Source organism: Olea europaea, chromosome 18, assembly GCF_002742605.1.
Source record: "Olea europaea var. sylvestris chromosome 18, O_europaea_v1, whole genome shotgun sequence".
NCBI classification, from domain to species: domain Eukaryota; kingdom Viridiplantae; phylum Streptophyta; class Magnoliopsida; order Lamiales; family Oleaceae; genus Olea; species Olea europaea.
In genome coordinates this window covers 22,479,108-22,492,330 of record NC_036254.1, presented here as the reverse complement: position 1 = coordinate 22,492,330, position 13,223 = coordinate 22,479,108, and the positions used below count along the sequence as shown (strand labels likewise).

General features: G+C 36.7%; 1 protein-coding gene and 1 pseudogene across 1 annotated transcript; both read left to right on the top strand.

The window, feature by feature from the left end:
- Nucleotides 1-547: 547 nt before the first annotated feature.
- LOC111366870 lies at nucleotides 548-2,632 on the top strand (annotated as a pseudogene).
- A 1,002-nt stretch (nucleotides 2,633-3,634) lies between these two features.
- Nucleotides 3,635-5,301, top strand: LOC111367797 (putative receptor-like protein kinase At4g00960). The gene is made up of 5 exons (XM_022988859.1): nucleotides 3,635-3,761; nucleotides 3,850-4,060; nucleotides 4,185-4,416; nucleotides 4,505-4,640; nucleotides 4,737-5,301. Exons 3-5 carry the CDS (start codon nucleotides 4,331-4,333, stop codon nucleotides 5,034-5,036), a joined length of 522 nt encoding a protein of 173 aa, XP_022844627.1. The 5' UTR covers nucleotides 3,635-3,761; nucleotides 3,850-4,060; nucleotides 4,185-4,330; the 3' UTR covers nucleotides 5,037-5,301.
- The last annotated feature ends 7,922 nt before the right edge of the window (nucleotides 5,302-13,223 follow it).

The following is a 13,223-nucleotide window of genomic DNA, read 5'->3' as shown; positions in this document are numbered from 1 at the left end:
GTTTTTATCTTATATTGACTTGAAACAGTAAAAAGCTTCAAGAATACAGCTAGCAATTACTAGTATCAATCATGCTTGGGGTACTTTGTGGTATCCAACATGGTGTCCAAAATGGACACTTGGCACCTCGGCCTGCCACGTCGGGGCCCGCAAGCACCTCGGCCAATGCTGAGATGCTGGGTGTCCATTTTGGACACCATGTTGGATATCACAATGTACCAAGAGCATTATCCTTACTAGCATTTACAAGATAAAGCCGGTCTTCGAAAAGTTTTCATTCTTCAGTTTCTTTTTCCCTTTTTCTTGTGACGTGAATTGAGGGAATATGAAAGCATAATTTTGCATAAAAAATCTATTCGCGTAAAATGTGCAGTAACCATGACCTGTCTTCTACATTATTATCTGAATCATCTTTGAAGTTACCAGGTAATTGTGAGGGAGAATTGACTTTGATAAAACAAACTACTTGTTTCCTCTCTTTAACAGAGAACACTGCAAAAAACTGAGCATTTTTTCCTCCCTAACACCATCTAGTTCTATGCCAAACATGTCATCAGCATCCCCTCCCTCCAGTTTACACCAAATGGAAAATCTCGTCTTCTTCTTCCTTTATCCTCTTCTTTGCACCTTAGCAGTTCATTCCGCAGATAATTACCTCACAGTGGATATAGCTATTAACTCTGGTTCAATTGGCATTTCAACCGCCTTCAATAACAAAGAATGGACTGGAGATATAACAGAATCAAAATCTACTTCCTCGCTAGTGATAAAGGGCTCATCCACCACCTCAACTGCCTTCCATAATTTGGTTTCAACAGATTCCATTCCCTACAAAACAGCTCGAGTCTCTCGCAAGCAATTCTCCTACACATTTCAAGTTAGTCCAGGTCAGAAGCTTATTTGTCTTCACTTCAGTCCGGCTTCTTACCAACGTTTCAAAAAATTTAAGGATTTGTTCACTGTCGAAGCTGGGGCTTTCACTCTCCTTAGAAACTTTAGCACTTCACTAACTGCTGATGCCCTCGACGTGAAGTCTTTGGTTAAGGAGTATTGCATGAATATAGAACAGAATCACCCCTGAGTATAATTTTCTCTCCTGAACACAGTCAATCTGATAAAACATATGCTTTTATAAATGGAATAGAGGTAATATCCATGCCTAGTGATCTTTATTACTCTCATGATGATGATGATAATGGAGCCCGAGTGGTTGGCCAAAATCTCGATTCTATATCGACAACAACACTGCACTGGAAATGATGCAGTGATTACATTTCAGATGGGATCCTATTCCTTATCTTGGCATGTTTGGGAAATGGGCAACAGTTCCAGATGAAAAGATCAAAGATTTTACCTGGAAAACATCTGGGGATATTGGATTCAGATACTTGCTCAGGCTTCATTTCTGCGAGAGGGGACTTCAGCTGGCAGAGACTAGAAACAGAGTATTCTGTGTCTCCATAAATGACATGATTACAGAAACTAATGTGGATATCGGCAAAGAGAGGAGCGTCGTCAGTGGAATCCATTTGCACAGAAACTATATGGTGATGGTGAAAGGAAACAAAGAAGATGGCAAGCGTGATCTATCAATTTCCCTGTAGTTAAAGGATGAATTGGCAAGTGAACTCTTCAGAGGATTGGAGATATTGAAGTTGAGCAACCACGATAACAGTCTTGCAAGTCCAAACCCCTCCCCTCCCAGACGATCTTCAAAATCCGCTACGTGCTAAATTTACTATCATTTTTTGGTCATGGAACTGCAATTGCCACTGGTGCAGTAATTATAATCTCCCTAGTCAACATCATTACTTATAAGTTGCGGAAAATTTGGGAAGATAACTGTACCGACTCTGGATACAAGCCATCAGGCTTGACTGAAAAACTATGTCGTCCTTTTTCGCTTACTGAGATCCAATCAGCTACTGAGAACTTCAATGATGCACTTGTTATTGGGAGGGGTGGATTTGGCAAAGTATACAAAGGATTTATTAGTAAGGAGCAAAAGATTGTAGCCATAAAACGATTAAAATCCAATTCCAGGCAAGGGGCGGGCGAGTTTTGGACAGAGCTCGAAGCCCTTTCGCAGCTCCAACGTACTAATATCATTTCTTTAATCGGATACTGCAATGAATGCCAAGAAATGATCCTTCTCTATGAATATGTTCCTAGTGGCACATTGGCTGACCATCTCTTTGGACGCAGTGGGAGAGTGATTATCACTCTTCTCTCTCTTGGGAGCAGCGACTGAGGATCTGCACTGGGGTAGGCCGAGGATTAGACTACCTTCACACTGGCACTGATCAACGAATCATACACCGTGACATGAAGGCTTCGAACATCCTGCTGGACAAAAATTTGGAGGCTAAGATTTCAGATTTTGGGTTGGCCAAAGCTTGAAAGAAAAATCGGGTGCAAAGGTACATTTGGGTATTTTGACCCAGACTATTTCAGAACTCGTAGATTGATGAGGAAAAGTGACACATATGCCTTCGGGGTTGTGTTGTTGGAAGTACTGTGCGAAAGACCAGCACTGGATCGAAGAGTCGAAGAGGATAAGCGGAGCCTCACCATTTGGGTTCAAGATTGCATCAGCAAAGGAGAAATTTAGCGGCTTGTTGCTCTAAGTCTGAGGGCCCAAATATCACCAGAGAGCCTGATGACATTTCGTGAAGTTGCTAAAAGATGCTTGCTTGATGAACCAAATAAACGGCCTACAATGGCTCAAGTTGTGGTACAACTTGAGTCTTCACTGGAGCAGCAGGAAAGCTCTAAATCTTCTGCTCCAGAGATAACTAGTTCTGATTGTGTCGTGCCTTGTGCTGGGGAAACTCTCCATTCAATTAGCGCCGAGATAGAAGAAATGTCCTCTGTAGATGAGCAGACTATGCCACACTTTCAGACCGAAAGAAGCAAAATAGTTCAGAATGCTGAGCTATCAGGCAGAGGAGCACAGGTGTATAAGAGAAACAAAAATGCTTACAAGCTACCACGATTTTGGCCATGGAATGCACTATGGAAAAAGGCAAACATAACAAAGAAAAACCATTTATCAATACCAGGTATTGTAACAACTGCATACAAATTTGATAATAGCCCTGTAATTGGAAGTGATTTCAAATGGTTGTCTCAGCAACATACCCAAAGCTCAATAAGATGAAATAGATGGGGTTTAAGTGTGGATTCATTACGATGAAGCTTACACAGAATCATTTATAACTAGAGTAGCCAAGCTAGAAATTAATCTATCTCATATAAGTTCTATATATGTAGGTTTGAGTGAATGCAAATGTCTCAAACATTATTATCAAAATGCTTCTCATTTTTTGATGTTTCGGTAAATGCAGAAATGAAAAGGAGTGCCAAAAAAGGATTCATACGATCCCAAATTTTTATGAAACAGTGATTTCTGTCATTAGTATATACGTCTTCTGAAAATTTTCAAGTAATAAACATTGTATGTACAGTATCTTATAACTTGAGCTCGGTAGATCACAGTAAGTGAACATGTCGACCTTAGTTTCTTTGATAATTAGAACGGAGAAGCTCGAGCAAACTTATTTATTAGTCAAGTCCAAATTTGAATAGCACTAGGTTCAATCCAAATTAAGTCTCACAATGGATGACGGAATTATCTTGCAGAATATTATGGAGCAGAAGTTGAATCGCATAGATTTGATCTGGCGACAATTGCAGCTGCAACTAATAACTTTTCGCTTCCAAATGAAATTGGAGCAGGTGCATTTGGTCATGTTTATAAGGTGAGGTTTGCTTTTCCTTGTTTTGCTAGGAAATTAAGATGGTGATTTGAAGTTCAATCCTTCTGCTAATGCTATTCTATATGTATAGGGTCTGTTATCTACAGGACAGGAAGTAGCTGTTAAAAGGCTTTCATCAAACTCCTGCCAACCCTACAATGTTTTTAAAAATGAGGTTCTATGGCTTACCAAACTTCAGCATCCAAACCTCATTAAACTAGTTGGATATTGCATTCATGGAGTAGAATGGATACTTGTGTATGAGTTCACGGAGAACAAATCCCTAGATGCTTACTTATTTGGTTAGATTCCAGTCCTCTAATTTTTCTAAGACTACACTTTAGATTCTGGAATATAATATTCTTACTTCTGCATTAATTAAATACTGATAGACATATATGAACTAATTGACTTGAAATGAGACAGATGAAACGAGACATGAACTTGGATGGACCATACGTTTCAAAATCATTACTGGTATTGCTCGTGGTGTTCTTCATCTTCGGCAAAATTCAGGATTGAGAATTGATCACGTATATATCAAAGCAAGTAATGTTTTACTAGACAGAGAGATGAACCCTAAAGTTCCAGCTTTCGGTTTAGCTAGAACTTTAGAAGAATGTCAAACTGAAATGAAGTCCACATTCATTAGTGGGGTGTAAGTATCAAGTCAACCACATATGCTTTTAACTCTACCTCCATCTAAAGTAACTTACTAATTTCTCTAATTTGTCTAATTTATGCAGTGGTTATATGTCTCCAGAATATATATATGAAGGTATATTCTCAGTTAAGTCAGACGTGTATAGTTTTGGAGTTCTTGTCCTAGAGATTGTGAGTGGAAGAAGCATTCATGCTGCTTTTCCTGACCAAATTGTTTGTGTAAAGAAGGAACTAACTTAAAATTATCCTTCTAATACTTGATGTCACCAAACTATACACTAAGAAATGAATTGTATATATGTGGTATATGTTCAGGTCTGGAAGATGTGGAACGAAGGAAAAGCCTTAGAATTTTTAGATAAATCAATGAAGGACGAGTTTCCAGCAGATGAAGCATTAAGATGTATCCAAGTTGGACTTTTATGTATCCAAAAACAACGAGGCGATCGACCAACAATGCAATCAGTGCTTGAGATGTTGGAAGGAGAAGTTCTATCGTTGCCACAACCATTACCACCTCCATATGTTGGAAATGAGACATATTCTGAATTGAAGACGAGCACTCACATCGACACTACCAATGAGGTAACTATTACAGAGTTAGAGTGTCGATAGAAAGCATGTCCACATGACTGCAACCTTTTTGATTCAGTTTCAAGGTGTCTTTCATATGATTGTCAACAAAGAAACGTCATTAATCTTATGAAGCTATTTTATATCTGAATACTATGCACAACCCATAAAGTAGTTTTTTGCATGTAATCGTATAAATATGTTAGTAATAGTTCTCATTCGCATCCTTTCTTTGAGTTTGAATAATTGTAATGACATTCAAGTCCTAAATTTGAAGATAAGATTATTTGTCTTTTACTTTGCTAAATTCTGATAGACATCTCGAGTTCATTTTGTAACAATTGGTAAGATTGCATTTAAAGTTGAGTATGAATGAAAATTAAGAACTATCAAGTAATCTAACCGTTATAGTGAAAAATGACACATTTTTACCAAAAAATAAATAAATAAAATAAAAATTCACAACCTAATTTTTATACATTTTTTTTAACATTATAAAAAACCAGAGAGAAAATATTATGAAAACTTATTAAAAACACAATTTTTTTCGTGTAGAAAAGAACATATATGTATTGAACGGTGCAATAATATACAGCAAGTAAATTGCCGTGTCCTACGGGCTACAGCTACAAGAGGGATGTGGAAGTTTGCCTTTTTTGGCAGCCCTATGGTTAGTCCACAAACCCTATTTAAGTCCAAAATTGGATTGAAGGAATTAATGACTGGTTTTAAATGTAGAGGCATACCTCTATTTTTTGCATAGTTACTAGATTCACATACCGATAGGTTAGTGTTTGGATCAATGGGTCATTACTTAAAAATTATTAAAAAAAAAACTTAAAGTATAAATTTTTTTGAGGCAAAATTAAAGTTTTAAGTTAGTTGTTATTAATTAGTTAAGTCTATTAAATAAAGTAAAATGGTGGACCATAATAATTTTAAATATATAGTTAAAAAATTATAAATGATTTATGACATGCATATAAGTTATTACACAAAAGTAACAATAAAGTATTGTGTGTTCTAGTGGTGAGGAGTGAATTATTTTACTTGTTCCAAGTTCCTTGGCCCCAAAAATTTTAAAGGAAAAATTATATGTACCTTTTTTTTAACTTCTCTTTTCAACAATTAGTGGTGAGGAGTGAATTATTTTACTTGTTCCAATTGCTTATATAAACTGATATGATCCAGGATCTGAAGATTGAGAATTCAAATCCGAGCAGAGATCCGTTGATAGTTGAGGTTGGTCCGATGACTAGGTCGAGGGCGAAGAAGGTCAATCGGGCGATAGGAATGTAGGTTCAATCAACAATTGAAGAAACATCGGTCTTGGAGCAAAAGGGAACAAGTTTGATGTTGAGTTCGGGAGCCAAATCCAAGTGGTTGAACTTAATTCGAGTCCAGAACGAAGCTGTCGAAGTGCCGGAGTTTCGCTCGCTTGCCGCTGGAACGTTGCAGTGGTTGAATGAAAGTGGAGAAGTTAGGGTGAACAAGTGGGTTTTGATTAATTTCTCGATAGGGAGTTATAGTGACAAGGATGTATGTGATGTGGTGCCTATGCATGCGGGTCATATCTTGTATGGAAGACCATGTCAATATATAAGAAAAGTTACACATGATGGGTATAGGAACCGATATAGCTTTGTCAAGGATGGGAGGTCCATTACTCTTGCGCCATTAACACTGACACAGGTGTATGAGGACCAAATTAAATTGAAAAATGAGGAAGAAAGGAGAATAAGAGATCTTGGAAAACAGAGAGAAAATGGTGGGGTGGCCGAGAGAGGCCACATGAGAGGAGAGAAAAGTCAAAAGTAAACTTCTTTACGAAGGGGAGTGAGTTGAAATAGGCTTTGGTCAATAAAAGGCAAATGTTGTTGTTGATATACAAAGAGCAACACCTCAATTTTGAGGAATCTAACGCACTTCTCCATAGTTTGGTTAAGTCTTTGTTGCAGGAATTCCAAGATGTGTTTCCAGATGATGTGCCAAGTGGGTTGCCACTGACTCGAGGCATCGAGTATCAGATCGACTTCATACCTAGAGCTGTCATTCCAAATCGACCAGCTTATCGAAGCAAAGTAGAAGAGACAAAAGAGTTTTAGAGGCAAGTGGAGGAGTTGATGAGCAAAGGCTTTGTGAGGGAGAGCATGAGTCCATGTGCTGTACATGTTCTACTGATGCTAAAGAAAGATAGGTCGTGGAGAATGTATGTGGATTGCGGAGCTATCAACAATATAACAGTAAAGTATCCTCACCCCATACCTAGGTTAGATAATATGCTAGATGAATTACATGGTGCTTGCATTTTTAGTAAAATTGATCTTAAGAGTGGGTATCATCAAATTCGTATGCGGAAGGGTGATGAATGGAAAACGACATCTAAAACTAAATATAGATTGTATGAGTGGCTGGTTATGCCGTTTGGTCTCACTAATGCACCAAGCACTTTCATGTGTTTGATGAATCATATTTTGCATACTTTCATAGGTAGATTTGTTGGAGTTTATTTTGATGACATTTTAATTTATAACAAAGACCTAGATGAGCATTTAGAATATTTGAAATGCGTGCTTGTTGTGTTAAGAAAGGAATAAATGTATGCTAATTTTAAGAAGTACACTTTTTACATGGATAAAATTGTTTTCCTAAGACTTATGGTTAGTGCTAATAGGGTAGAAGTGGATGAAGAAAAGGTAAGAGCTATTAAGGATTGGCCAACATCTAAAACCATAATTGAAGTTAAGAGTTTCCATCGCTTGGCTAGTTTTTATAGGCAATTTGTAAGAGATTTTAGCACGTCACCACACCATTAACAAAGATTGTTAAGAAAAGCGTAGGTTTTCACTAGGGTGAAGTACAAGAACATGCATTTAACACTATTAAAGACAAATTGTGTAAAGCACCTGTTCTGACATTACCTAATTTTGATAAAATTTTCGAGATTGAGTGTGATGCATCAGGAATAGGTATTGGCGCAGTGCTAATGCAGGAATGGAGGCCTATTGCTTACTTCAGTGAGAAGTTGAGTAGAGCTACACTAAACTATCTGACATATGATAATGAGCTATATTCACTTGATCGAGCATTGGAGACTTGGCAGCATTACTAGTGGCCTAAGGAATTCGTGATACACACTGACCATAAGTCCCTAAAGCACTTGCGGGGTCAAGGTAAATTAAATAAGTTACATGCGAGGTGGATGGAATTTATAGAGACGTTTCCCTACGTCATCAAGTATAAACAAGGTAATGAAAATGTGGTTGCAGATGTGTTGTCTTGAAGGTACGTGCATCTTAATTTTTTAAGTGCAAGGTAACTTGGTTTTGAGCATATAAAGGGCATGTATGAAAATGACCTTGATTTATCTAGCATATATGATTCATGTAATAAGGGAGCTGTTGACAAATTTTATAGGCATGAAGGATATTTGTTTAGGAAAAATAAATTGTGCATACTTAATTGTTCTATGCATGAATTGTTGGTCAGGGAAGCACATAGTGGAGGTCTAATGAGACACATTGGGGTTCAAAAGACTTTAGATATGTTAGGGGAACATTTTTATTGGCCTAAAATCGAAGTTAGGGATGTCAATGGGCTGAGCCGGTAAACCCACGAGCTCGGCTTGTGCTCGTGGCTCGTTTTGAACAAGAGCTCGGCTCATTCATTTTGGGAGAGCTCAGCTCGGCCCACGAGCCGAACTTTGGCTCGCGAGCTCATTAATTTTTTTTTAAATACAGAAAAACACAAATAATTTAATGAAGAAACTTTTTGAAAAAATAAAAAGTGTTAAAAAAAATACAAATAATTTAATGCATTTTTTAAAAAATAATTTAATGAAGACATTTTTTTTTGTTTCTATCATATTGTAATATTTTCTATAAAGTATAAAATATTTATGTAATGAAAACGAATTGTTTTTTGAAATACATTTACAAAAAATACATTCTTTTGATTTCTTTTTAAAGAAGATAAAATGTAAATCCTCCTCCTTTATCCGAACTTGAGACCCACTACATAAATTTTAAGTAGGCGAAGTTAAAAATTATACACGAACAACTTGTTGTAATGTGTACAATTTTTTAAAGAAAATTAAATTTAACGATTAAAAATAAGAAATTTTGATTAATATAATTAAATCAAATATCATTTACCTAACAATATGCAATTTCAGCGTATTTATCTTGTAGTCGAAAATGAGCTTCCAAAATATTTTCTTTCAGTCGGCTCATGACATCGGTCAAAACCCTTTTACCTACACTAAAAGCAGACTCCAAAACAACAGTGCTAACTGAAGGTGTCAGCATATTTTTCACAATTGCAGAAATAATTGATCAACGTCTTTCATACTTTCACTATAATTCAATTACTTCTTCTGAACTTTTTTTAATTGTTTTGTCTGTTGACATATTATGATTGAAGTAATCAATTAATTTGACAAGCATCGCATTTTGAGTTGCGATCGATGTTTGATGAGATATGAGTGTAGACGACATGGCACTAGATGAACACATTGCAGTTGCATCATATCTAAATGTATTAATTCTTTGAAATAAATTCATTATTTCGGTATCATCTTTTTCAATTTCAGCCGAAGGAGTAGGTGCAGAGGGTATCCGACTAACATTCGCACCTATTAATTCCGCATATAAATCATATATTCCACATAATGTTTGCTCTAAATTCTTATAGGTGATAGGTGTATCAAGTATCAAGACTTTATTGATTTGATCAATTACGTATTTAGTTCTCGATATATTATATCGGGGGTCCATTGCGCATGCTAAAGGAAATAACATAGGCAGTTCTTCCCAATATTTTCTAAACTTTAATTTTATAACAATTATAATTTCACTAAAATCAAGATTATTTTTATATTTATGGAATGTTCTTGCAATTATATAAAGGCGTTCAAGCACTATATAGCTTGTGGGATAATAAACGCCCGATAAAATCTTTGTGGTCTCATAAAAAGATGTCAAAAATCGTTTAACTTTCAAAGTTAAAACCCAACCTGATGCATTCAACATACTATCGTCATCGCTTCTAACGTGTCTATTATTATAAAAGTCAGCTATTAAAATGTTCAAAACCTTCACATGACTTTAATACCAGGTAAATAGAGTTCCATCTATTGTCTACGTCGCCAACAAATGTTTTAGCAGTCTCACCCCTAGTTTGGCACAAAAATCTTCAAACGCTTGTTTTCTACTAGGAGAGATCGTAATATATGCGAACGTGTTCCTAATCCCTTGAAGTTCATCCTTTATATTTTTAAGTCATCTTGCACAATTAAATTCAAAATATGACACAGACAACGAATATGAAACAAATATCCACCGAAATCAGGTTGAAGTATCCTACACAATTTACCGACGACTACTTTATTAGCACTAGCATTATCGAAAGTAAAAGACTGAATTTTTGTCTCACAATTATATTCTCTAACAATATTGATAATATCATTATATATATTATTAGCATTCTGAGGAAACTTAATAATTCTAAAAGCAATAATTTTTTTATGCATACACTAAAGTGGGTCTATATAGTGTGCAATTGTAGCTATATATGCTTTTTTATTAACCCCTTCTTATATATCAGGAGTTAAAGATATAACACCCCCATATTGTTGTAAAGTAATAATTAATTATTGTTTTGAATCATTGAAATATTGTATTGTATTGGCACGGAGAGTGTTTCGACTTACCCCAGCATATCTTGGTTGCAAATATTCTTTCACGAATGAGATGAAGTGCTGGTTGTCGGCAATAGCCAGAGGCACTCAGTGACAACAACAAATTTTATCATTCCGGTTTGAGTATTGTCCTCCGAATACACCCACGTGGATAGGGGTGAAGTCGTAGAACTGGCGCCTGGACTGCCAACTTAAAGTGATCCCAACATTTTGCTTGTTTTCCCCCCTTTCGCTTTTCCTCGCATTTGAGATGTTTAATTTGGCATTTTCGTCCTCATGTTCCGCTTTGGGAATGTTAATATCATCCAAATCAACTGGATTGTGGCTTCCATGATCGTGAATGAAATATATTCAGGTATGGGTACGCCATTTAGATCGAAAAATTCATTTGGAAATTGACTTTGCGGTATCGTAGGCGATTCGCCATATGGCCCACATCCGTATCGAACAAGCTCTCAATAAATGAGCGTTGATCCATTTGTTTGATTGTTTGTGATGAAATCCAAATATAATAACTAGTAAAAATATAAATGTAGTGAGAACTGAGAATTGGATGAATTGAAATTGTAACTAAATAAACTGTATGCAACAGTACAAGAGAGAGTAAAAACTTGATAATTGATATAAAAGAGAGTTGAGAAGTGAGAATGGAGTTTTGATGTTAAAAGAAATTGGGGGTTGGGGGTATTTATAATAAAAGTGAAGTGAGGAAAAAAAAAGTTCAGTAACCCAAACGGTCACTAAAAATATTCAGTGACCAAAAAGTGACAAAAAAGTGACCATTTTGGTCATTGTGGGAACGAGCCACGAGCCACTCGGTTCGTGGCTCGTCCTCACAAGCGGCTTGCTCGCGCTATAGGCAAGATTAGTGGGCTCGGATCGTCTCTTACTGATGCTGCTCGGTTCCTGCTCGAGATTGAGCTCGTGGTTTTACGAGCTCGAGCTGCCTGCGAGCCCGATTTTAACGAGCCAGCCGTTGGCTCGTTTGACATCCCTATGCGAAGTGATGTAGAACGATTTTGTGGAATATGCATAACTTGTAAAAATGTTAAGTCTAAGGTTTTACCCCATGGTTTGTATACTCTTTTACCAGTACCTAGTGAACCTTGGGTGGATATCAATGGATTTTGTGTTAGGTTTGCCTATGATAAAAAGGGGTTAGTGGTTGATAGGTTTAGTAAAATGGCACACTTTATACCATGTCACAAAATCGATGACGTCACTAATATTGTAGAATTGTTCTTTAGGGAAATAGTACGTTTACACGGGGTCCCTAGGAGCATAGTGTTTGATGTTAAGTTTTTGAATCATTTTTAGCGTGTTTTGTGGAATAAGTTAGGTACTAAATTATTAACCGATGGACAAACTGAGATAGTAATTAGGACCATGACTCAATTGCTTCAAATTGTGATCAATAAAAACTTTAGAAATTGGGAAAAATATATACCATTTATCGAATTTGCTTATAATAGAGCTGTGCATTCTACTACTTCGTTTTCACCTTTTGAAATCATTTATGGGTTTAATATACTAACTCCTTTGGATTTATTGCTTTTGCCTGTTAATGAACGAGCTAGCTTGGATGGTAAAAGAAAAGTTGAGTTGGTAAAGTCACTCCATGAGAATGTCAGGATGCAGATCGAAGAGAAAAGTAAGTTGATTGCATCAAAGACGAACAAAGGGAAAAGACGCGTGACATTTGAGCCAGAAGATTGGGTTTGAGTACATTTTAGAAATGAGCATTTTTCGGAACAAAGAAAGTCTAAGTTGCAGCCGCGAGGTGATGGTCCTTTCCAAGTCATCGAGAAAATCAACAATAATGCATACAAAGTAGATCTGCCAAGTGAATATAATGTTTCAGCTACATTTAACGTTGCTGATCTTTCTCTTTTCGATACAGGTGTAGATTCGAGGATGAATCCTTTTAAAGAGGAAGTGGATGATATGGTCCAGGATTCGAAGGTCAAGAATTCAACTCCGAGCAGAGATCCGTCGATAGTTGGGGCTGGTCCAATGACTCGGTCGAGGGCGAAGAAGGTCAATCAGGCAATGAGAATGTTGGTTCAATCAACAATTGAAGAAACATCGGTCTTGGAGCAAAAGGGAACAAGTTTGATGTTGAGCTCGGGAGCCAAACCAAAGTGGTTGAACTTAATTCAAGTCTAGAACGAAGTTGTTGAAGTGCCGGAGTTTTGCTCGTTTGCCGCTAGAACCTCGCTTGAGCAAGAAAAGTAGAACAAACTTCGCTTGCTTTTCGCTGGGACTTCACTCGAACGACTGTAACGTCGCTCGCTTTTCGCTCAACGTCGCTCGAGCGACGGTTAATTCCGGGATTTTAATTTTTTACGCATTTTTCCATATTTTAACCAAAATTTTATACTATTTGAACTTCTTATTATATTGGACATTGTTTAGTCTGTTTTTCTCATATTTTCTAGGATTAGTATAAATACTTTAAGTTAGTTTTCATTGTAAGACTTTTGACATATTATTCAATTCAGAAGAGGCTTTTGCTTTCTTCCATTGCTCTT

Bases quoted from the DNA above. Each gene is read 5' to 3' on its own strand.
- LOC111367797 (XM_022988859.1), top strand. From the start codon at position 4,331: ATGAACCCTAAAGTTCCAGCTTTCGGTTTAGCTAGAACTTTAGAAGAA. The intron at 4,417-4,504 runs GTAAGTATCAAG...TAATTTATGCAG, and splicing joins TCCACATTCATTAGTGGGGT to TGGTTATATGTCTCCAGAAT. The intron at 4,641-4,736 runs GTAAAGAAGGAA...GTATATGTTCAG, and splicing joins TTCCTGACCAAATTGTTTGT to GTCTGGAAGATGTGGAACGA.